At 35.2% G+C, this 25922-nt stretch overlaps 1 protein-coding gene across 4 annotated transcripts in view; it reads right to left on the bottom strand.

Annotated features, from left to right (window-relative positions):
* Positions 1–6557: 6557 nt before the first annotated feature.
* Positions 6558–25922, bottom strand: part of CDK17 (cyclin dependent kinase 17) — a 111488-nt gene continuing 92123 nt past the window's right edge. For 2 of the 4 annotated variants that reach the window (XM_040491161.1, XM_040491162.1), the window contains exons 6-17: positions 24261–24317; positions 23119–23233; positions 22062–22156; positions 21757–21819; positions 20391–20514; positions 15637–15757; positions 14702–14799; positions 13951–14056; positions 11288–11330; positions 10211–10301; positions 8824–8901; positions 6558–8297 (exon numbers count right to left, since the gene is read on the bottom strand). In XM_040491161.1, the coding sequence (XP_040347095.1) occupies positions 8260–8297; positions 8824–8901; positions 10211–10301; positions 11288–11330; positions 13951–14056; positions 14702–14799; positions 15637–15757; positions 20391–20514; positions 21757–21819; positions 22062–22156; positions 23119–23233; positions 24261–24317 (1029 nt within the window). In that variant the 3' untranslated portion in view covers positions 6558–8259. Of the gene's footprint in view, positions 8652–8823; positions 8902–10210; positions 10302–11287; positions 11331–13950; positions 14057–14701; positions 14800–15636; positions 15758–20390; positions 20515–21756; positions 21820–22061; positions 22157–23118; positions 23234–24260; positions 24318–25922 lie in introns of all 4 variants that reach the window. The other 2 variants (XM_040491159.1, XM_040491160.1) reach the window with 2 other exon arrangements.

Below are 25922 nucleotides of genomic sequence, written 5' to 3'. Positions count from 1 at the left end.
GGAGGCAAGTGGGTTGGTTTACTTCCATTTACTTGGAACGATCCAAATTTTGCTTTTCTATATGGGTAAGAGCTGAAAAATAAGTCTTGGCCTCTAGCCTCAAATATGATACATCAAAACATGCTATTGTATATATAATCTGCTTCAAAGAGATATTTAATGAAACAAACAATTATTGAGGTTGAATTGGTGAGGGTTGGGGAGGAGAATGGGTTTGAAAAGTGGTCCCCTCATCTTTTAAATCTTAAGGTTTACCAATCATTCTACATTCAAAGATAGGGTAGGTGATGAGGAAGGGAAAAAAACAAATGATCATTTCTTTTAGCTGCAACTAATATCATACTCAACGGTAACTGAAAGTGTTTTCCCCTAACATAAAGAACAAGGATACTCTCTGTTGCCAATTCTACTTCAACACAGTACCGAAAGTCCTAACCAAAGTTAATTAGGCAAGAAAAATAAATCCAAATTATACAGGATCTCTATTCATAGAAGACATTGTCTTACATGTAGAAAACCTTAAAGAACCCACAAAAAAAAAGTTAATAACGTCAGCAAAATTATAGGACACAAAATCAACAAAACAAAAATCATTTGTATTTCTACTCACTAGCAAATGAAAAATTCAGAAAATAATTCTATCTACAATAACATCAAAAAGAATAGAATACTTAGGAATAAAATTCATCAAGGAGGCACAAGACTTATATACTGAAAAACTACAAAACATTGCTAAAAGAAATTAAAGACATCCTGCATTTATGGACTGAAAGATTTAATATTAAGATCACAGAACTCCCAAATTAATCTAGAGTCAATCAATGCAATTCCTATCACAATCCCAATGGCGTACTTCCTCAGAAATAGAAAAATCCCATCCTAAAATTTATATGGAATTTCAAGGGACCCTGAATAGCCAAAACAACCTTGAAAAAAAAAGAACAAAGTTGGGGGACTCACTTCTTGATTTCAAAATTTACAAAGCTACAATCAATCAAAACATTGGTACTGGCCAAAAGAGATACAGACCAGTAAAACAGAATAAACTCTCACATTTATGGCCAACTGACTTAACAAGGGTGCCAAGACCATTTAATGGGAAAAGGATAGTCTTTTTAACAAACAGTGCAGGGAAAACTAGACATCCACATGCAAAAGAATGAAGTTAGATCCAAACTTCACACTACATACAAAAATTAACTCAAAGCCCTAAATGTAAGCATTAAAACTATAAGAATATTAAAACAGAGGAAAATATTCATGATCTTAAATTTGGCAGTAGTGTCTTACATATATCACCAAGAGCAGAAAAAGAAAAAAAAAAAGATACACTGAACTTCTTTAAAATGAGAAGTCCTGGGATTCCTGGGTAGCTCTGTCAGTTTAGCATCTGACTCTTGATTTCAGCTCAGGTCATGATTTCATGCTTTGTGGGTTCAAGCCCTGCATAGAGCTCTGCACTGACGAGAAGCCTGCTCGGGACTCTCTCTGCCCCTCCCCCACGTGCTTGTGCGAGTACATTCTCTTTCAAAAATGAACTCTAAAAAAAATAAAAAGTCTTGTGTATCAAAAGGATGCTTTCAAGAAAGTAAAAAACCCACAGCACAGAAGAAAATAACTGCTAATCGTATCTCTAATGAGTCTAATGTCTAGAATATATAAAGAACTACACAGCTTTATGACCCAACTCACCACCATCAACAACACAATTTCAAAATGGGTAATAGACTTGAATAGAGTTTTCTCCAAAGCAAATATACAAATGGCCAATAAGGACATGAAGAGATGTGCAACATCCTTACTCGTTCAGGAAATGCAAATCAAAAAAGCACAATAAGATACCAAGTCATACGTACTATAATGAATAATTTGTTTAAAAAAGGAACAGAAGTGTTGGTAAAAATGAGCAATTAGAACTCTTATATATTATTATTAGGAATGTAAAATGGTACAGTCATCATGGAAAATTGTTTGATGGTTCCTCAAAAAGGTAAATATAGATTATGCATGACCCAACAATTCCACACCTAGGTATTTAAGCTCAAAGAAATGAAAACAAGGACTCAAACATATGCTGGTCCACCCATACTCAGGACAGCATTATTCAGAAAAGCCAAAAAAATGGGGAAAAGTCAGTGTAAAATCAACAGATGAATGTTTAAACAAAACGCTGCATATTCACAGAATATTATTCAGATATGAAGAGAAATAACATTGTGATACATGGTACAACATGGATAAAACTTGAAAACATCATCTTAAGTGAATGAAATACGACACAAAAGGGTGAATGTGGTATAACTCAATGTATATGAAATATCTACAAAGGCAAATTCAGACACAAAAAGTACAGGCATACCATGGGTGGAAAGGCATGTAACTCTTGATCTCAGGGTTGTGTGAGCCCCATGTTGAGTGCAGAGATTACTTAAGTAAATAAAAAAGAGGGACGCCTGGGTGGCGCAGTCGGTTAAGCGTCCGACTTCAGCCAGGTCACGATCTCGCGGTCCGTGAGTTCGAGCCCCGCGTCGGGCTCTGGGCTGATGGCTCAGAGCCTGGAGCCTGTTTCCGATTCTGTGTCTCCCTCTCTCTCTGCCCCTCCCCCGTTCATGCTCTGTCTCTCTCTGTCCCAAAAATAAATAAACGTTGAAAAAAAAAATTAAAAAAAAAAAAGTACAGGCATACCTTGGAGATACTGCAAGTTCAGTTCCAGTCTGTTGTAATAAAGCAAATACCATAATAAAGTGCATCAAGTGAATTTTTTGGTTTCCCAGTACATATAAAAATTATGTATAGGGGCACCTGGGTGGCTCAGTTAAGCCTCTGACTCTTGATTTTGGCTCAGGTCATGATCGCATGGCTCATGAATTTGAGCCCCGCATCGGGCTCTGCATCATCAGTGCAGATTCTCTCTCTCTCTCTCTCCCCCCTTCTCTCTGCCCCCTCCCCTGCTTGCATGCTATCTCACTCTCTCAAAATAAACTTAAAAAAAAAATTATGTTTACGTTATACTGTAGTCTATTAAGTTGCACAATAGCATTATGTCTAAAAAAACAATGTGCATAGACTTTTGTTAAAAAATACTTTATTGCTAAAAAACTGCTCACCAGCATCTGAGTGAACTTTCAGTGTGTCATAGTCATTTCACCAGTGGAGGGTCCTGCCCAACTGTTGATGGCTCCTGACTGATCAGGGTGGTGGTTGCTAAAGGCGGGGGGGAGACTGTGTTGACTTTTTTTTTTTTTAATTTTTATTTACTTTTGAGAGAGAGAGACAGACAGACAGACCGTGAGTAGGGGAGGGGCAGAGAGAGAGGGAGACACAGAATCTGAAGCAGGCTCCAGGCTCCGAGCTGTCAGCACAGAGCCCGATGCAGGACTTGAACTCACGGACTGTGAGATCATGACCTGACCTGAAGTCGGACACTTAACCGACTGTGCCATCCAGGTGCCCCCCTACCTGCCCTTCTTTTAGACTGTGGCGATTTCTTAAAATAAGACAACAACAGAGTCTACTGAAACGATGGGGTCTCTTCCTTTCATGTCGTTTGATAGAATTTTACCCACAGAACTTCTGTCAAAGCTGGAGTCATCTTAAACCCTGATACTGTTTTATCAACTAAGTTTATGTGATATTCTAAATCTTCCGGTGTCATTTCAACAATCCTCACAGCATCTTCACTAGGAGTATATTCCATCTCAAGAAATTGCTTCCTTTGTTCATCCACAAGAAGTAACTTCCCATCATTAAAATTTTATCATGAAACTGCAGCAATTCAGTCACATCTTCAGGCTCCATTTCTAATTCTAGTTGTCTTGCTATTTCCACATTTGCAGCTGCCTCCTCCACTGAAGTTTTGGAATCAGCTTCTGCCAAACTCCTGTTGGTATTTTGACCCCTCCCATGAATCACACACATGTTCTTAATGACACCTAGAATGGTGAATCTTTTCCAGAAGGTTTTCCATTTATTTTGGCCAAATCCATCAGAATCACTATCTATGGCAGCTATAGACTTACAAAATGTATTTTTAAGGAGTATGACCTGAAAGTCCAAATTACTCCTTGATCCATGGGCTGCAGAATTGATGTTAAGAGGCAAGAAAACAAGATTCACCTTGGTTGTATATCTCCATCAGAGCCCTTGGGTGACCAGGTGCATTTTTTTTTTTAATTTTTTTTTCAACGTTTATTTTATTTTTGGGAGAGAGAGAGACAGAGCATGAACAGGGGAGGGGCAGAGAGAGAGGGAGACACAGAATCGGAAGCAGGCTCCAGGCTCTGAGCCATCAGCCCAGAGCCTGACGCGGGGCTCGAACTCTCGGACCGCGAGATCGTGACCTGGATGAAGTCGGACGCTTAACCGACTGCGCCACCCAGGCGCCCCGACCAGGTGCATTTTCAATGAACAATAATATCTTGAAAAATTTTTTTCTAAACAGGCTTAAAATATTCAGTCTTAATATTGACTGTAAACATGCTGTAAACAGATATGATGTCATCCAGGCTCTGTTGTTCCACTGACAGAACATAGGGAGAACAGATTTAGCCTAATTCTTAAGGGCCCTATGGTTTTCAGTATGGTCAATGAGCACGGCTTCAACTTAAAGTCATCAGCTGCATTAGTCTCTAATAAGAGAGTCAACCTATCTTTTGAAGCTTTGAAGCCAAGCACTACTACTTGTCCTTTTTAGCCAGGAGAGTCCCAGATGGCATCTTCTTCCAAGAGAAGGCTGCTGTGCCTACATTGAAAATCTGTTTAACATAGCCACTCCCATTAATTACCTTGCTAGTTCTTTTGGATAACTTGCTGCCACTTCTACATCAGCACCTGCTGCTTCATCTTGCACTTGTACGTTATGGAGACAGCTTCTTTTCTTAAACATCATGAACCAACCTCCCTTAGCTTCAAATTGTTCTTCTGCAGCTTCTTCACCTTTTTCAGCCTTCACAGAATTGAAGAGAGTTAGGACTTTGTTCTGGATTAAGCTTTGGTTTGAGGGAATGCCATGGCTGATTTGATCTTCTACCCAGACCAATAAAACTTTCTCCATATTAGCAATAAGGCTGTTTCACTTTCTCATCATTTATGCGTTCACTGGAGTAGCTCTATTAATGTCCTTCAAGAGCTGTTCCTTTGCATTCACTAACTGGACCAAGAGGCCTAGCTTTCAGCCTATGTTGGCTTTTGACATGCCTTCCTGATTAAGCTTAAATCATTTCAAAGCTTTTGATTTAAACTCAGAAATGTGTGACTCTTCTTTCACTTGAACACTTAGAGGCCACTGTAGGGTAATTAATTGTCCTAATTCCTGTACTGTTGTGTCTCAGGGAATAGGGAAGCCTGAGGAGAGGGAGAGAGATGGGGGAACAGCCTGTTGGTGGAGCAGTCGGAACACACAACATTTATCATTTATTAAGTTCACTGTCTTACATGGGTGTGATTTGTGACACCCCAAAACAATTACAATGATAATATCAAGGATCACTAATCACAAATCACCATAATAAATATAATAATAAAACTTGAAATATTACAAGAATTACCAAATGTAGCACAGAGACATGGAGTCAGCAAATGCAGTTGGAAAAATGGCGCCCACAGACTTGCTCAATGCAGGGTTACGACAAACCTTCAATTCATTAAAAAAACACAGTATCTGCAAAGCGCAATAAAGTGCAGTGCAGTAAAATGAGTTATGCTTACACATTAAAGGTTACGGGGGGCTGTGGGGAGGGGGAAATGGGGTGGTTGCTCTTAATGGGTATAGAATTTCTATTTGGAGAGATGAAAAATTATGGAAAAAGACAGTGTAAATGCTGTACAATACTCTAATCAATGCCACCAAATTGTATACTTACAATGGGTAAAAAAATGGCAAGATAAACCAGCCTCAACCTCACGAACTGTCCTGGGCCCAAATGACAAATTATTATAACATGTTAACAAGTAGTCTTTCAAATATAATAAAGCACCAGATAGAATGGAACGACTTCTACACACCTAGAGTGACATATTCAATGTGTGTTAATAGCATCATTTGGAAGGAAAACAAAAACGCATCCTCTCTTACCTTTAAAACCATGTCAGTTTAAGATGAATCATAAGTGTTCAAGGTTCAAAATCTCTACATTTCAATTCTCTTCATTGCAAAGTTTTCAGGATCTGAATGGTGGTGCTCAAGTATCAAAAAAAAATACCAAATACCTTAATAAAATGAAGAAACATCCCTAGGACTTCCTAGGAAGAAGAATTTTATATAACTACTGGATATATTTTTTCATGTTTTATCTGCAAGAATATCAAACTTATGGATAAATATATAAAATTTGCAAAACATTTTTGTAACCTATAAAATGAAAAATGTGACAACTTTGAAGAGTGCTATCCTATAAAATTATGGTAGAGATTACTAAATGAACGGCCAACACAAATATAAATTAAATATCATTACTGACACAGTGAGACTTCATTCTCTTAAAAATGAAACCTATAAAGGAAAATGATCCCGTTCTGCACAGCCTTCTTCCCCCAGAAAGAACGGTGACTCAACAAAACCACATTTTAACAACATGAAGATCTTGTTATTATAAATTTCAAAACAAAATGGAGGAATTTCCACATAATATTTATAACCTTCAAAGTACAATATTAATACATGTCTGTCAGTTAGAAATAACAGCAGTTTGTTAGGCTACAGGGTTTAACATAAAACCAATTTACAAATGTGAAAAGCAGTAGTGGTCCAATATTCACCATTACACATGAATCTGTTTCTTCCAGAAAATTTTTTTTAAAAATTAAAATTTCTGTCTCATGAAATATTAAAATAACACCCAAACATGCCACAATCACTATTCACAAATAAAGTTAAAATGAAATATACAAAAATTCACTTAATACTGTTAAATAACAATAAACTACAAGATTTCCTGAACAGAAATGGTAGGACCCCTGAATGTTTTACAGTGAATATCAGGAAAAAAATTAAGTTATGATTATTTTCATGATATATAAGCCAAAAATTTACATGACCATTTCAAAATATACCAATTAAGATTTGTAGTTTGTAAGATGCACTAAACAAATAGTCCTTAAAAGTTAACACAAATGCTTAAAACACTTACCAACACCAAGGCGTGTTTATGATGTTCAAAGAGATGCATAATTGAAACTGTAATATTTACTATCTCTGATAAACACATTAATACCTACAATGCTTTAAAACAATCCTCAGTTCTCCTTTCTGTCATTTGTATTTATCATGGCTCATTTCAAAGACATATTACAGCTTTTAGCTGATTCCAAGTGAATGTTATTAAAACACACGCATATAGACAGCCCCCAAATGAAATAAATGGCTCCCCCCAAAAGTATCATCCTTTCTAATAAAAGAACTATATTTAAAATGAAAACAAGACCTCACATATTTCACTGGACTTGTATGGTTTAGTTTTAACTAAATTAAAGCACAATGTAAAATAGGTAAGTGTATTAGTATACACATATCCAATAATATGCAGTAAATATTTCTAAAATGAGGCAAGGTAAAAATAAATAATTTTGGTGCTTTAAATTACTGGTATCTAATGTGAGATCCCCATGTCAGGTATTCACTTGCTTGAATCAACCTCTGCATCACATGCTTTCCTAAACATGATGTACTCATCAATTTTTTAGCTACTCTATTTGCTGATGTTCAATGAAAGATTATACAGCATGAACTTAAGAGTGTTCAAGATGGCTCACTTATTTTACTGTTAAGCAAAGCTAAACTTACATTCCAGGAAACACTGCAGTTTAATTTTAAAAACAAACAAGAAATGCAGCAGTAAAACAATTCATGGGGAGAAACAGATGCATTCACATCTAATAAAGCCACTGCAACTTCTTCAGGCATTTAACTGTTGTGTTAAATAAACAGACAGTAGTTATTTAGCAGCAATGATTCCGCAATAAATAATGCACTGTGTTTCTCAGTCCTGCACAAAAATTGCAGCTACAGTTACATCAATAGCTGTAACCTACTGGCTCTAATGGCAGAGAAGACCTTAAAACCAACTGTACAAAAAAATTGTCACACTGTGACAACAAATATAAAAACAATCTGTAGGTCTGAAATAAAAAGACTCCACTGTGAAGAGGACAGTGTAGACAAACGGAGATTCCAAGTCCACCAAAAGAAATAATTGCCTTCAGATCTGAGTCCTTGATTGATAAGAAAGGCTGGGGGCTGGGCTTGAAACCATGTTATCAGACTTAAAAGAGCATGCTCTGTCTTCTGTTCTTCCCATGTCCTAAAATATAAAGTCATTTTATGAGGCAGTTCAAGGTTCAGTTTTATCCCACATACAGTATTTGGTGACTCTAGGAAGCTAATGTTCCCACCAGCAAAAACTAATCTTCCACGTAAGAGTGATCAGCACTGTCTGAAATGACCCTTTTGTTGATGGGGTCAGTCTACAGCTTCTATGCTTCGAAGTGATGAACCTGATGACTAGGGAAGCATAAGATGTGTCTTCTGCCTCAGGTACCAGGAATGGCGTGTGCAGTGATCAAGCCAGGCCACTTGTAAAAGGTCTTTGTGCCATCTGCAGCTTTCAGGATCCCTGACTTGACTGAGTCAGATTTCTCTCTGAAGAATTACTGAGCTGCCCACATCATACAGAAAAGTGAGTACGTGCAATGCTAAACATACAGTTGTGGAATGCACTGTACATTGGTTTTTACATCAATAATTTTACTGATCAATTTATAAACCAAAAACTTAGTTCCACGCAAAATTTCATGATCGACACGTGAAATGGTTTATGACAAACACACCTGTCTCTGGATAAGAAGAATTTCGAAAACCCGGGTCCTTTTGCAACTGAATCTCTTTCAAACTGAATATTGATACACCTAAAATGCACAGACAAAAACGATCAGGTAAAGGTCTGACATTATTAAAACAAATATAATCCAACTATCGACAGAATTGTTTAAAAATGTATACTGATTCAACATGAAACATTTATGCTACATTCACAAGGTTACAGCCTTCAACTATTTTTCCCCTTTGTCCCAATGTTTTGAGTAGAAAACCAAACAAAATAATCTCCCCTCAGAAATTTTCCCCCACAATTCTGCTCTGAGTCACACTTCCACTATATGTTTCTCTTCGAGTATGTACATACAGAGAATATACACTGTCTATTTCTAGGACCTACTGGGGTTGGGGAGACCTAATCAAAAGGCATTACTTGGTTTTTATTCTCTCTGCCTTTACCTGTCTTCTTATGATGGCATGAAGGTATCAGGGCCTCAGACTATCTTCAGATTTTCAGAGAAAAATAAGAAATAGGTTTGTATAACCATAATTGCCTACCTCAAATTGCCAACCATAATTGCCTGATATTAACAATGAAATGTAAATATCATCTTAAAAACACTTGTAATTCTCTTTTCATTTCCAATCTTTCTTTTTCCAATCTCTTTCTCATTTCCAATCTCTGCCAGAGAGGTAGTCTTTCATTAAAAAATATCCAGTAAGCTCTAAGTTAAAAGTCTTAAGGATTCTTGATTCCAAACAGCAAATCTCAGTTCCTAAATATTCTAATTCTCCATTCACCTTACTCAGTTTTAAAGCAAAATGTTGAGGTAATTTTTAAAAAGGATCTTATAAGTAAGATGAAGCAGCCACCTCAGGCATGAGAAATCAGCTCTTTTAGTGACTAACAATATGCTCACCACTGTCACGAGGATAGTAAAGTTAGAGTGACCACAGCAAAGAAAAATCATCTTTATATCTTGAAAACGAAATCTACTTTCACAAGGAAACAATCGTATGTTTTGGTTGTGCTCCGTTACTCTTTGCCTGAAATCCATTTTTAGAAACTCTGAATCAAAGAAATCTAGATTGGGCCTAATGACAATGTCTATCATCAGATGACATTTTCCAATTTAAGTCCAGTAAGATTAATAACCCATGTCTAAGTACTATTGATTTCTTACAAAGCAGTGGCAATGTGCTCAGTGTTAAAAAAAATAAATTAAAACATAGGCAAAGAGGACATACACCTCCCTTCAAGGAATTCTGATGTACTTACAAAAAGAGTTAAAATTTTAGGCTTAAAAAACAACAATCTCTTCCCAAACCCCTAATTTACCACCCAGTCTCCTACCCTGGACAAATGAAAATGGGAGGAGGGGACTTTAGAATTTCTCTTACTTTCAGGTAAAGTATGTATTCTTGGTCCCAGACTTCGAAAGTACACATGCTTCATGGCCTCTTCTGCTGAAACCCGTTTCTTAGATTCGTACTGTGAAAAAGCGAAGAACTGCTTCATTAACTTTTTCTCTAAACATCATGAGGGGAGGTAGATTAGCATGTAGAGCTAATAAGATGATTTAATACAATGACTGTTTTTTAAGAACCAACTTGGATTACACCAGATATACTCTAATGTGAGTACTACTGCGATTATGTAGTAATGACTTTATCTAGTTCCAAATTTCCAAGATGAAGTTAAATCTTCACTTTTATAAAAACTTAGCCTTCCCGTATTTTCTTAAGTGATGAAAAATTAAAATACCTGACCTTTGGTGTTACTTTTCCTCATGAACACCAAAGTATCATTGGAAATATACCCAATACTTTTATGAAAGATATTTAAATTACCTATTGGATACCCATTTCCCTTTGTTCCTTGATGAGATAACATAAATTTGTATAAGGTGTCCATGCTTCCAAGTCCAACAGACCAACATGAACCATGACTATTCTAAGTTTAGGCTAATTATGATAATCTTGCTCCCCAATTCCCACCCTGTCTTACAATTAATGTTCTGGCCAACGAGACTTATGAAGAAGCCTTGCAGGGGTTTCTGGAAAAGCCTTTGCTTTCCAGATACAAGAGGACTATTATGGCTGACACCCTTATCCTCTCTCTTCTTCCTGCTTTGAATAGAAGATATGAATGGTATTTGTAGGTGCAGCAGCCTGTAAGGCAGTAAGTATAAGGAAAAGAAAGAGAACATAAATTACAGACAACATGCCCTTGACACAGTTTTGGTGCCAGAAGGTGACAACCTCAGACCATTCTAGGGCACAAGAGACCCAGACACATTAAGTGAAACCATTATTTATTATTATTATTTTTTTATCTAAGCATATGATTTAAGCATGCCAGATACTACCATAAGTAATCTTATTTAATGGTCATGACAGATATTTAAGGGAGGTATTCCTGATCCCATTCTACAGATGCAGAAACTGAGGCTTAACAATTACAAAGATGTAACTTACCTGAAGAAATTTTGTTATCAACTCGATTCCTTCAGAGTCTAACCTAAAACAACAAAAAAGTGGCAATTTATTCTTTTATCTTAGCTGACAGTAACTTTTCAAATAAAACTATTTTCCAAGTGTTTTAATCTGCAAACATTAAGTGCTCTACAATAACCACTCTTTTTGCTTTCAAAAGACTCAAAAGTGCTACACTTAAGACTTATCTTGCCACTTGTTCAAGAAGAAAACAGAAAAAACTAGGTTCCAATTCAAATTTTCCATAATGAAGAACAAATCAGATTACTAAAGATTTTAAAAAGCACTATTCTGTCTCAAAGTAATCTCTATTATCAGGATAGCTTAAGTAAAGTGTATCATTTTCATAGTGTTCTACGAAAGGCAAGCTACAAAAGCATTTTCTTATTATATAGGTTAAAAAAGAAACAAGTGACCCCAAAATGTGTCACTGTGGTTCACAATAAACACAGATGACTCATTCAACATATTTTTACACAACAGTCTACTAAGAACTAGGTACTAGAAGCTATGAAGTTCAATTTATTTTTTTGAGACAGAGAGAGTGTGAGGGAGAAAACACCTATAAATCAGGGAGAGACAGAGAGAGAATCCCAAGCAGGCACCATTCTGTCAGGGTAGAGCCCAATGTGGGACTTGAACTCAAGAATCATGAGATGGTGACCTGAGCTGAAATCCAGAGTTGGGATGCTGAACCAACTAAGCCACCGAGGCACCCCTATAAAGTTCAACTGCCTCAATAACATCATAAAACTTCATTAAAAGTTAGAGCTACACAGGTAGAATTTAAGAAACAAAACAGGTGAACATAGGTGAAGAGAAAAAAAACTAAGGGAGGCAAACCCTAAGAGACTCTTAACTTTAGAGAACAAACTGAGGGTTGCTGGCGGGGAGGTAGTTGGGGAATGGACTAAATAGGTGATGAGCATTAAGGAGGGCACCTGTTGTCATGAGCACTGGGTGTTGTATGTACATGATGAATCACTAAATTCTATGCTTGAAACCAGTATTACCCTATATTTTTACTGGAATTTAAAAAAAAACATAAATAAATCAATACGTGAAAAATAAAAAAAAAATTAGAGCTACAAAACCAATGAAGCTGTCGATAAAGACAGATAATTATAGTGATGATATTCATATAATGAGCAGTAGAGGGTTTGGGGACTATCTTAATGGGATAATCTCTTGATCAGAAACCATAGGTTCTATTTTGCACTGCCTTTCACTGGCAATATATTTTCCCCAAGTGCTCTTAATGGGTTCCGTGGATGCTATGGCCTAGACATTTTCCAGACTCTTCTAATCCTTTGTAGTTTGCCATTCTGACAGATATCCAGAGCTCCTTGGGCACAAACTAGGGGTTAAGGTCATGGAGAACCTGCTTTAAAGAAGAGCTTCAACTTTCTGCACTGGACATTACAATAGAAGCAACGTATAAATTACAAAAATAGGATTTATGCTACTCAGAAGGAAGAGACACACAAAAAAAGCCCCGCACATATTATTCTTCCTAAGAAAGTCTACTTAGAATGTTATTAGTTGCTATAGTAACAATAAGAACATCAATTCACATAAGTACTTTAAAAATATTTTTGGTATCTGAATTTGTTTTTCTACTCTCTCTAGCTTGAGAACAAATGGAATTAGAGCAAGTATGTTATACTGTCAGCAATGAGAATGGCTTTGATTAAAATAGACATTGACCTTATTTGGTACCTGGGTGTACTCTTTGATTTTTCTAAGGAAAGATGAAAAAATATAGTCAAAGGGGTTATTCTCTGCTACATACTGAAAATTTAATAATTCCATAAATAAAAATTTCTGACTGACATTTTAATGGGGGTTTTAAATGGATCTGGGGATAGATCTGAGAAGAAATTTTAATGAAATGGCCAAAATTTAGGATATAAGTGTCAGAAATAGTTTACATTCCTCAAATACAAATTAGATCATTAACATTGGCCAAATACTGAAAGGTCATCTTGTGTCCGAGTCAAGATTTTACTTATAACATTTCCTTAGGTTTTTTTAAGTAAATATAGAATAATCCCATACAAAGCAAAACAGAAGTTTCATCATGGTCTTCATGGTATTGAAAAAGATATTAACCAATGTCTTCTTTCTGAGAAACGAAATAACCTACATAAACTCTAGAATTCTAATACAGTTGCTTTTACATTCATTTTATTTATAGCTCAATTCTGTGATTTACAGATCTTGATCTCTGAATTATAAAATTAATCTGACACAAGGGAGGAAAAAATTCAATTAAATTAGATTCTAAAATATTTAAGAACTGTATGTATCATATGTATTTTTTCCTAAACCCATCTGTGGCTAATGCTTCAAGAGAATGGAAAGAATCAAGTGAGTTTTCCACCCTTTAACGTAAAGAAAAAGAGGGGCGCCTAGGTGGCTCAGTCGGTTACACGTCTGACTTCGGCTCAGGTCATGATCTCACTGCTCCTGAGTTCAAGCCCTGTGTGGGGCTCTGTGCTGACAGCTCAGAGCCTGGAGCCTGCTTCGGATTCTGTGTCTCCCTCTCTCTGCCCCTCCTCTACTCAACGCCTGGTCTCTCTCTCTCTCTCTCTCTCTCTAAAATAAACACTAAAAACAAAAGAAAAAAGAAAAAGAAAAAATACCTGGGTGCATGGTTAATGAGAGGCTGTGGTTTGTATTTTGGAAAGTTGTAGTTCTTGAACTCATCATTTGAAGAAACACCCGGCCAAGTTTCCTGAGATGGTGTTCCTGAATTAAAAAAAAAAAAGTATAAATATATAAAAATGTGTGTGTGTGTGTATATATATATATATATGTGCAAATATATATAAATAAGGACAAATGAGAAAGTGTCTTAAAGAACACTTTATATTTAGTAGATGATTTGACTATTTCAACTGAAAGCAAAATGACAGAAACAGTAAACACATATGGACCTTTTTTTGGACTATGCAATGATGCCATAAAAATGACGCCACCTAAATGACATCTAACCTATAGATATTTCCTAATAATATACCAAAGGTCAATTTTCAGTAATATTTTTCTCTGTTCTTCCACAAAATTTTTATTGCAAAGGCAGAACTCAGTAAATGAAAAGAAGTTACCTAGAAGGCTCTATCTTTATAATTACGCTAATTATAATTCTTTTTTTATTTTAATCAGTAGTGGTTTTCTTAAGCTTTTAAGTAACCTCTACACTCATTGTGGGGCTCCAACTCCTTACCTGGATATCAAGGGTCACAAATCCTACACTGAGACAGCCAGGCACCCCAACTAATTATAATTTTTGTAACAGCTCTTTGTTAGTCTCAGTACCACATTTTAAAATATGTAGTCTTATCCAGCTAGTCAATTGCAGGTAACAAATTACTGGGAAAATATTTCTATTACCTAGCAGTCGGAAAATTAAGTGCAGTTCATCTTCCACAGTTGATCCTGGAAATAGAGGTCTTCCAGAAGCCATTTCAAAGAAAATGCAACCAACACCCCTTTAAAATATATCATAAAAAAATGAGCAATCAATCCATTTACATATTAAGAAGCACAATTATCTTTTCCTTAAGATTGCCTTTCTGGAGAATTTTGTATTAGCCTGATGGAAAACCTCCTGCACATATTTTTTTCAGCTCCAACTGATTTGTTAACATTTATCTTATTTGTCTCAACTTCCATCTTGCTATATCCATTGCTCCATGAGCCTTAAAATGTCCAACTCTCCTCTGCACGTCCCTTGAAGAATAACACTAACAATAGCTAATAGTGATTGAATGCTTATTATGTCTTAGGTAGCAGGTAGCAGAGATAGGGAGAAACAAATGATCAGAGATGGGTTTTTTGTTGTTTTTTTTTTTTTTTATTTTTTTTTTTTTTCAACATTTATTTATTTTTGGGACAGAGAGAGACAGAGCATGAACGGGGGAGGGGCAGAGAGAGAGGGAGACACAGAATCGGAAACAGGCTCCAGGCTCTGAGCCATCAGCCCAGAGCCCGACGCGGGGCTCGAACTCACGGACCGCGAGATCGTGACCTGGCTAAAGTCGGACGCTTAACCGACTGCGCCACCCAGGCGCCCCTTGTTGTTGTTTTTTTATCTGAGAGACAGATAAAACCATGAGATCATGACCTGAGCCAAAATCAAGAGTCAGGTGCTTAACTGACTGAGCCACCCAGGCACCCCTCATGTGTTAGAACTCTTTAATTGTTGCTTATATTGTGGCTCTTTAAAATAATATCCTCTTATAAGTCAGATATCTATCAGTATGCCCTGTACCAATGGCTATATTCTTTCAAAATTATAAATGGCAATAACATGTGCATATATTTACCACATGTCGATCTGTGTTGAGTACTCTGAGGAACCAAGAAGCACATCAGGCGGCCGATACCACAGTGTGACGACTTCATTTGAGTAGGTCTTTGTGGGAACTGACTTGGCTCTGGCTAGCCCTTCACGGGGAAAAGAAAACAATTAAGAAATGGCTGTAACAGAATCCCCAGCCCATAGCCTCACCATGACTCCAGTCACAAGGATGTCCAAGATAGCTGCTACTCTGTAGTTTCTTGAAATTTAACAAAATCAGTTTTAAGAATTTTTCTTGAGTGTGAATAGTCTCGGGTCAGCAAATCCTTATGTAATTAATAACAATTCCACAATCAGAGCCTATGCTTGCTTTTATGAATGTAAAGGCATCTGATAATCTGATGGGTTAATCTAAACTTAAGATATTTTTCTTCTATGAATCATGATGCCAAAATTATTTCCAAGCTGAACTTAAAATTAACACAAAACAGGTCAATGACACAGAGATAAACAGTTTTACCTTTTAGGCTTTTGTTACTTTTTTAAACCCAAGTCCAATTTTCATTTGCTATACCAACCTTCGTTTTCTTGGAATAAATTACACTGCTGCTGTGTACCTTAAATTATATATAAGGACAGTTTTAAGTAAGATGGACCATGCTGCCTTTGGATATTATTAATTAATGTATTAGATTATTAACTAATGTAAATGTCGTTCCTTTCCAATTTAAAGTGGAATTCACTGATTATCGAGAAACAAAGGCAAGAGTTCACAACTTTATCCCTTGAGCCACTGGCACGAGAGTTGTTTTTACTTCTCTAAGCCTCCAAATTCTAATAACTTTAAGAAGCAACTTTAAAAGACAGCTGAAGAAATATAAACTCATTCTAACATATAGTTTATTTCAAATAACTCATTTATGTATAACTTTATATATTCGATTAAAACATCAAATAAGAAAAATGGAATTCAAACAAAAGGAATTCAACACTTTAGTAAACTAGATAAAGTCACTCAAATAAAAGTAGAAATTTTAATAATTAGGCAGCACTCATACTATTTTTGTTTAGTACAACAGCTAAAGGGTGTAATTGGAACAATGTTGACACTATCTTATTTAATTACCAGTCTTATTCTACCAATCCAGCTTTGTAAAGTAAGTTCAACAAATAATTTTCCTACCAACTTTGTAATTAGCAAGATGGGGGCAACTTTCTAATTTCTCTTCCTGATATTCATAGTGGGTTATTTAGGGGCAAAGGACAGGGCTACAAGTTTGTTTATTCTATATCCTGTATGTATAGCATCAAAGCAACTGCAAGTTATAGTTTCCTCAATACCTTACTCTCCTGCTCCTGAGAGAATTCTGAACTGGGGTGCTTGTTCAAATAGTCTCCTGGTTCACAATTAGAATTTCAGTAGTGGCATGAAATGAAATTATCTCTTCCAAACCAAGTTAACTGTGATATGATATAATTATACAAGCCATTTTCTACTACTAATGAAATGTTTGTCTGTATTAGTACATTCTACACCTGAATTTCATCCATCACAGGAAAAGGGATAGAATTTTCATAGAGATCACAAACAATTTACAAAAAAAATACTCGGAGTGCCTGGGTGGCTCAGTCAGCTAAGCATCTGACTTTGGCTCAGGTCATGATATCGCCATTCCTGAGTTCAAGCCCTGTGGCAGGCTCTGTGCTGACAGCTCAGAGCCTGGAGCCTGTTTCAGATTCTGTGTCTCCTTTTCATTCTCTGCCCCTCCTCCACTCACACTCTGTCTCTCTCTCAAAAATAATAAACATTAAATAAATTTAAAAAAAAACAAAAACAAAACAATACTCAAAGTTGTATGACCCTCCTTCACTTGCAGTCCTGAAGGATATTTACTACTTAACCAACAAAAAATAAGTAATTAAAGCAGAGCCAAAATTGACTGTACTACCTCATGGAATAATCAGAATTTCTTACTGACCTGTGAAAAGACATAATTTACTTGGTCTGCTTTGTTAGAAGCAAGATTTAAAGCACTCTCCCCAAAAAGTAAGTTTTTGATGGCCTTTGCCATTTTTTTTTTTTTTTTTTGCATTTATAATAGCCAAACAGGGTTTCTCTATCACTGCTATTCATTTTGGGATTAAGGAACAAGGAGCAGTAAATGCACTTTGGCCAAAAAAAGAATGAAAGAGAGAGAAAATAACAATTATAAGGAAAGCAACAACAAAACTGTGCCCGAGACTATATAATCTATGTGAGCATATATGAATAATTTGTAATTTCTTATTTAAACACATGTGACCTACCCATTTCCTTTTTAAGGAAGTAAAAACAAATACCAATCTACTTTCAAACAAACAACAAAGTGTTAAATGAGTAAAAGCATAGGAATTTCCTGAACAAACTCACCACTTAGTGAATTTTTAATCTTTTGTTAACAAAGCAATACTTGAGAGACTTAAAATTGTCAAATTTAATGCAATACTCCAAAAGTAAAACTACTATAATCACTTATGAAAAATGATAAATGCTAATTATGAAAACTGCACTGGCTTTTTATTACTTTTTAATTTTTTAATGTTTATTTATTTTTGAGAGAGAGACAGAGCACAAGCAGGGGAGGGGCAGAGAGAGAGGGACAAGGAATCTGAAGCAGACTCCAGGCTCTGAGCTGTCAGCACAGAGCCTCACATGGGGCTTGAACTCACAAACTGTGAGATCATGACCTGAGCTGAAGTCAGATGCCTAACTGAGCCACCCCTGCACCCTTGCACTGGATTTTTAAAACCAAATTCTATTAGAGTACTGAAACTCTCAAAATGTAGAATATTAAAAAAAAAATCAAAAATCAAAACAAGAAAGCTATTATACAAAGTTTCTCTAATATAACAAAGTTTACTTCCTAGAAGCATAAAGCATATGTAATTTCATTAAAACTGAGTAGCTAAACAGAGAGAGATAAACAGCTATTATTTAAGCAATAATTAATTAGTTAATAAGCATATAAATAAGTACAAAGTCATGGTGACAGGCATATTAAAGAACCCTTTTTCAGAAGTGGCATTTAAACTCTTTAGTCTCAGGACTCTTTTTATTATAATTTAAAATTATTGAAGACCCAAAGAGCTTTTATTTATATAGATTATATTTATTGATATTTGCCATGTTAGAAAAACTGAGAAAATTTAAAACGTATTCATTTAAAAACACCATTCATTATATATTAAACATGAATTTTTATGAAAAAGATCTTTTTCTACAGGAAAATAAAAATTAGTACAAATGGCCTTGTTTTATATTTTTGTAGTCTATTTTAAATTTTTTAAATGTTTATTTTTGAGACAGAATGTGAGTAGGGAAGGGGCAGAGAGAGAGGGAGACACAGAATCTGAAGTAGGCTCCAGGCTCTGAGCTGTCAGCACAGAACCTGACGCTGGCCTCGAACCCATGAGCTGTGAGATCATGACCTGAGCCGAAGTTGGATGTTTAACCAACTGAGCCACCCAGGAGCCCCTGTAGTCTATTTTAAAAGAAGACTCTTAGATGCTCACATCTGCTTTTATATTCAACCTGTTGGGATATGTTGCTTTGTTTGAAGTATATGAAGAGAACCAGATCTCACACAGAAATGAAGCTGAAAAGAGGAAGAACATTTAAATAGCCTTTCTGAAAACTGCATATTCTTCTTTGATACTGAATCAGATTTAGTTTCTTAAAGATTAGATGGTAACTGAAATCATATTAGTAAACTTCTCATACTCGTTACATTAAAATTCATTGGTCTGTCTTCCACTATAAGTGGATCTTTTTACCCAGGCATGATTCTATATCATGTAAGTATTAGTCATCTGGAATATATTGATTCCCTAAGTTATACAGATATTCCAAATATTTACATATTTCTTTAGCATATCAAAAAATATTTCTTAATGTCACCACTGATCTCATCAGCAATAAAGTCTTTAAGTATCAGAAAAATATCAAGCTCAATGTGGCAGGTCCAAATTTCCAACATCTAATTTTTGCTTTAAAACTCAAACCTTCCCATTGGCAAGAAATACGATAGGCTCACTTCATTTCAAAAAAAACACCTGCCAAATATGTAAGTCTGAGTGCCCATACTTTGTCAGTCATTTTTCTCAAGTAAAAATGGTGTTCCTTGAAAAAAAGGGTTAGTTCAGTTTGCATTCAAATAGTCACACAAGCACTATTCCTTGAGATACAGTATTTCCACATACAACAAACATGTTTTATGTATACTTCTCATTTCATCACATAAAATACTACAAAGACATGTAAAGTTGGAGATTTAATAAAGTTAATAAATTTTACTGCTTCATCAAACACCTTTTTATATAGAATTGACACTTTTTTCCTACAAGCGTATACTGGTGAAGAACACAATGACTAGTAAGTACAATCAGGTGCCACTGCCTTGATTTAAATGAAGGCATTAGCAGCTCTACTCCTTACTGCTTTTAGATTATCACTGCAAATACTGACACAGTGGAAAAGGCAAGTAACAATATGATTTTGATGACAGATACTTTTGGAGATGCCCTGGAAGGGTCTCAAGATGGGTCCACACCTGAGAACCCAGGCCTTTTAGCATTCGTGAACATAACTCACCCACCTAAGTTTTGTCAAATATCTTACTCCGTGGGCTACAGAGAAAATTTCCAAACTCACATAAAAGCAATCACACAGTGTCAACAGTTGTTCTTATCAATTTAACCACCTAGATAGAACTATTTATAAATATCTCATATATTCCATACCAAAATCTGCTAGCTTTAATTCTCCTTTTTCATTAATGAGTAGGTTCTGTGGTTTCAAGTCTCGGTGCAATACCTTTCTTCTGTGGCAATATGCCAAACCACGTAGAATTTGGTACAAAAACAGCTACAGAAACAAATAAACAGAAATTAGTCTTACAAATAATAAGATATACTTTGGTAAGCATGCTGTGGTAAACAAAAAACAGGCTTAGGATAGTCAAAGAAAAAAAACGCATCCTTAAGTACAAAGCCTTTCCTTATGTAGTTTTCTGAATTTTATAATTTATTATTCTATTTGAAGCATCTATTTTCCAGTCTGACAATTTCTATGAAAATAAATATTAAAAATAAAGTGAAATGAAGCTTTGTCCCCATAGTAATCATCCATTTGTTATAGAAAATGATTTAAAATAAAAAATATATATAAAATATATCCTCATAAGCTTACAGGCCTACTAAGCCTTATAGGTTGATTATGATATTCTGGCAAAACAACTCACCAACCTCTACCCATCCACCAAAAATACCTGATCTGGGACAGTGTCTTTATTTTTTTTTAATTTTTTTATTTTTTTTAAATTTTTTTTTCAACGTTTATTTATTTTTGGGACAGAGAGAGACAGAGCATGAACGGGGGAGGGGCAGAGAGAGAGGGAGACACAGAATCGGAAACAGGCTCCAGGCTCCGAGCCATCAGCCCAGAGCCCAACGCGGGGCTCGAACTCCCAGACTGCGAGATAGTGACCTGGTTGAAGTCGGACGCCTAACCGACTGCGCCACCCAGGCGCCCCTGGGACAGTGTCTTTAAAATAAGGCAATGGAATTGGTGGTTTTATAAAAATTCTGAGGTGTCAGAGAGAATGGTGCTGCATAGCCCTGGCAAATTACGTGCTATAAAAATAACCTAAACCAGCTTCTATCACCCACCCTCTGGGTACTTTACTTTCTGCACCTCCTACTCAGCCTTCAAAATCTGCTATGATTCAGAAAAGGGAATTAGCACAGTAGAGCTCTGAATGATTGTCTGAAAAAAGCAATTCCTAGATTTTGGTGGAAAAAAGGATGTGGAACACAGAAGGTCTTCAATTCTCTGGAGTTGACAAAGAAGAGTCTCAAGTTCAGAGGGTCTAAGAATATACCCTTGGTTTACTTGTAGGTAGAAAACACAGCATTAGAACATCAAGAATAAGTCAGTGCAGGAGGGGAAAAACAGCCCAAAGAAATTCCAAGCAGCAGTCTCCACACACTACATATTTATGTTTTGAAAACTCTAAAATTATGATTTCTATATATTCCTGTTACTTTCTATGTTTGGAAAATCTAAGAGCTATTTAAACAAAACTTAAAATGACACACTAAAGCATACCTTTACATTGTGCATACTCATGATGTTTCCACAGTCATCCATGTACTGTTTTAGATCTTTATCCTAAAAAAATATAGTGCTTTACTATGTGACACATACTTCCCAGAAGGCATGAATGATTTACTTAATAGTATTTAATTTTTAAAAGTGTTTTTTTTTTTTTTGAGTAAAGATATTGAATGTACAACACATAATTTAATTAAATACTGATAATTAAACAATAATGCCCTGGAACTGTTAAAACACTCAATTTCCTATGTTTTATTACAGCAAAAGTAAATACTGAATTTTTGTTAAATGCTTACCAGATATTCAAATACCAGAGTCAAAGATTTATCTGTGTGAACAATGTCATGTAAGGTTACTATATTTGCATGTTTTAGATCCTTTAATAGTGAAACTGGAAAACAGAAAAGAAAGTCAATTATTCAGTCTGCAGTAGCCAGACTATAAAAACCTGAAGTATAACACATGAACTGATTGAGTTTAAAATTCTCTTAAGTGTAAAACAATAATTCACCAAGAGGACCTGTAGTACAAATTTTAATAGAATTCAGTTTTTTCTTTTCTTTTATGGTTTTGAGTGTGATATTTTTAATATTTAAAATTGTCCTCCATATTACAATAATATTCTCCATAACTGTTTTTTTCTCAAATACTAACTTACTGAGACTTCTAAGATCTAGATATAGTTGAAGGTACCAGCTGTTTTCCTTCCAAATTGCTAATCGGTTTCTTCAAGCCATTTTCTGGATTATCTTTTTAAAGATACAGAACTTTTTTTACTTTTTTTTTCTTTTAATGTTTATTTAGAGAGAGAGAGAGAGCATGAGAGCAAGACCATGCACACGAGCAGGGGAGGGGCAGAGAGAATCCCAAGCAGATCAGTGCAGAGCCCAACGCAGGGTTCGACCTCACAAACCATGACATCGTGACCCAAGCTGAAACCAAGAGTTGGAAGCTTAACCGACCCACCCAGGCCCCCCTAGATAATTAACCTTTTTTAAAAAAAATGGTATCATACTATTTACATTCGGTATATACTAATTTATAGTTGCTTTTTCCCATAGATAGTATATAACATTTCCCAATGTCAAATATTTACCTATGACCATAATTTTTAATGACTTCATAGTATTTCACCATAAGCTATACAATAATATAATTATGTTAAATAATTTGCCTTTATTAAATATCAGCTTTTTTAAGGTCTAAATATATCTCCCAGTCATCTACTATTTCTATATCTGAGCTCTTTTTACTTATAAAAAATGAACTCTTAGTATGCAGCTTTGGTTTTAAACCTATATAAATTCTATGTAAACTCCCTTATACATTTTGTTCACAAAGATCAAATTTTACCTTCTCTTATAGCTGTGCAGGGTGCACCTTCTTCATGTTCCAACCGGATCTCTTTTAACGCCACCAAATTCTCTGTCAATTTACTTCTTCCTTTATATACTGTTGCATATGTACCCTATAAAATATATTTTGGAAAGACACATCAAAATATCATAAGAGTCTATCTATAGAATCTATACAATAAAGAGACCTAATTAAATTCCTAATTTGTAAGCGTATGTTAAAGTCCATTTTGTAGGGAAAACTCTACAATGATTAGTATTGGTTGTTTTTTTTATAGCTAACAGGACTTTCACTACTATCTGCAGAGCCTCCATATTCTTATAACCCTATGGAGTGCCTCAAAATATGAAAACATACGGAGAATATTTAATTTACTTTTTGTACTTTGTATAGATTAACAACTGGATCAGTAGCTTCAGAATCCAAGGCACTCTATGTGTAATGGTATGTGGACTGGAGGCAATTAACTGAGCATATTAACTGAAAACTGAAAATGTACTAACACATTGTTAAATTAGAAAAATTTTATTGGTTCTCAGACTTACCAGAATTTTTATACATTCACTCTCCCTTAAAGAACAAATATATTCTATGCATTTCTTCTATCATAGCCCTCAAACTCTCTTAAGGCTTCCTGATTAGCTAATTCCATTATTTCTGGCTTGCCCTTTCTCACCCTGGGAGGAAGACCACTTCAAACTTAGTCAACACTAGTACCAAGTTCAAGAAAATCAAAGTCTTATTAGCCCCAAATTTCCTTAACCTTCAATGACATGTGTCTTCATCTTTAGAGATAATATTTTGACTCTTCGCAGGTTTGAACTCATGCAATTTTCCCACATCACAGTTCAGACAGCAGACTGCTAACAAATAGATGCCTATATTGTTACCAAGAGAGCACAACATCTTATGCTACAATAAAAAATTACAAGCTATTAAAAAATACTCATTTCCTCTCAAACTGATGGCATAATTTCAAGAATGGAAGGTTTTTTTCCTTCTAACATTCTGTTGCCTTTTCAGTACAACATATAATCTTTTAGACATCGGTGCTTACATCTTTTTTTTCTAGGTTGGTAAAAATTGTGGAGTTTAGATAATGAACATGTCTTATATTTTTGAGATAAGTATGTACTTACCTCTCCAAGTTTTTCCAATTTGATATAGGTTTCCATTTTTCCAAACCCAATTTCTGACTGAAAGCAAACAATTATAAATTTAGTATTCCTGAAATTTCAATTCATTTCTTCCTCAGTATCTTTTTTAAATGTTATTCTTTTTTTTGAGGTGCACTTTATTTTTATTTCTATTTTTTAAGGTAAGCTCCACGCCCAACATGGGGCTTCAACTCATGACCCCAAGATCAAGAGTCACATGCTCTACCACTGAAACAACCAGGCACCCCCTTCCTCAATTTCTGAAACTTTCCTGCTTTAAAGTGTGTCTTAAAATAGAAAAATCTGACTATAAGTAAATTGTTGAACATCTGTCAAGTTTTAAAATATACCCGATGTTGGAATATTCAAAGGTTCAAAAACATCAAAGTTCACAATTAAAACTGCCAACCCATCTTTTTATATAGATGGTTAACATTCTGCTGTAAAAAGTTTTGTTTTATTTTAAGACCCTGAGATTTTAAGATACCACAGGCATTTTAGGATACTAAGATTTTTATAAAAGACAACTACATGATTTTTTTTTAAACAAAATTGCGAAGTAAGTAATTTTCTGACACATCTTCATTCATCAATCTTCAAGTTCCCTAGGAAGGCCTGCAAACAACAAAATTCTATTTGTTTCAGGTTTTCTAACCAAATGTAATGAAAAAGGCAAACTGCAAGTCACACTCCGTTATAGATCAGGAAACTAATCCAGAAGCAGTAAGTCTAAATCTGACACCCTGCACTACATCAAAAGTCTTAAGAAGTGAGTTCTTTTAAACCATTGCTTTTAAACCCTGAACTTGTTTGCCTCACTTTTGTACGGAGTCAATAAATGAGGCAGATGGAATACACCCAAATATGTAAAGGAAACTAAATATTTAAAAACTAAAAACAAAACAAAATAAAAGATTTAAGAAAAAAGGAAAAATAAGAGATGAAAACTTAGGGACTGACAGAGCAAAAACAGAAAAAGTTAACAAGAGAGAATAAGAATTTTCTTAAAATTGCTTTCTAGTACCCCTTCTAGTTAGTGAAAAAGGCAATAATCTAAAGCTTTGCTTCTCACCTAGAATGGTGTTAATGCCCTTAAATGAGTAGCCAGTGAAAGGAAATATTTAGTCCAATTCTGGAGGTTCAAATATGCAATTTCTCCAGAGGTGCTGAATAAAGCAAAAATGATACTTGATGGTCTGACTTAACATCATTTACCATTCTCAACAGTAGGGGTAAACTGCCCAAAGCTGAAAGGCCAAAAATAGCAAGAGGTCCCTCAAAGAGATTTTTATCTTTTTAAAAAATTTTATTGTTTTTAAAACAATAAACATTAACACTGATTTTGTCCTTTTGTTATGATTTATATAAAGTTAAAAGACTAGAAAAACTTTATGTCCAAAGTACTTAATTCAATTTTGCTAAACTAATTAAAACTTTGGTCACAGGTGGTATTAATGGATGACTGCAAAACTTCTTTTTGCACTCTTTAAGACTTTTTACGCGGTATTTTCAAAATATTTTAGTTAAAAAATGAGATTCTGGAACCATCATACACCATCCATGCCTGTATTGTCTTCCATATGACTCAGAGATATTAAGTCCTTGCTTCCTATTATCAATAACTTGCAGAATAAAACACTAAAA

The sequence above is a fragment of the Herpailurus yagouaroundi genome, unplaced genomic scaffold, assembly GCF_014898765.1.
Source record: "Herpailurus yagouaroundi ecotype Mexico unplaced genomic scaffold, PumYag 182, whole genome shotgun sequence".
Classification (NCBI taxonomy): Eukaryota; Metazoa; Chordata; class Mammalia; order Carnivora; family Felidae; genus Herpailurus; species Herpailurus yagouaroundi.
Note: the sequence above shows the minus strand (reverse complement) of the source record. Positions and strands in the feature narration are given on the sequence as shown.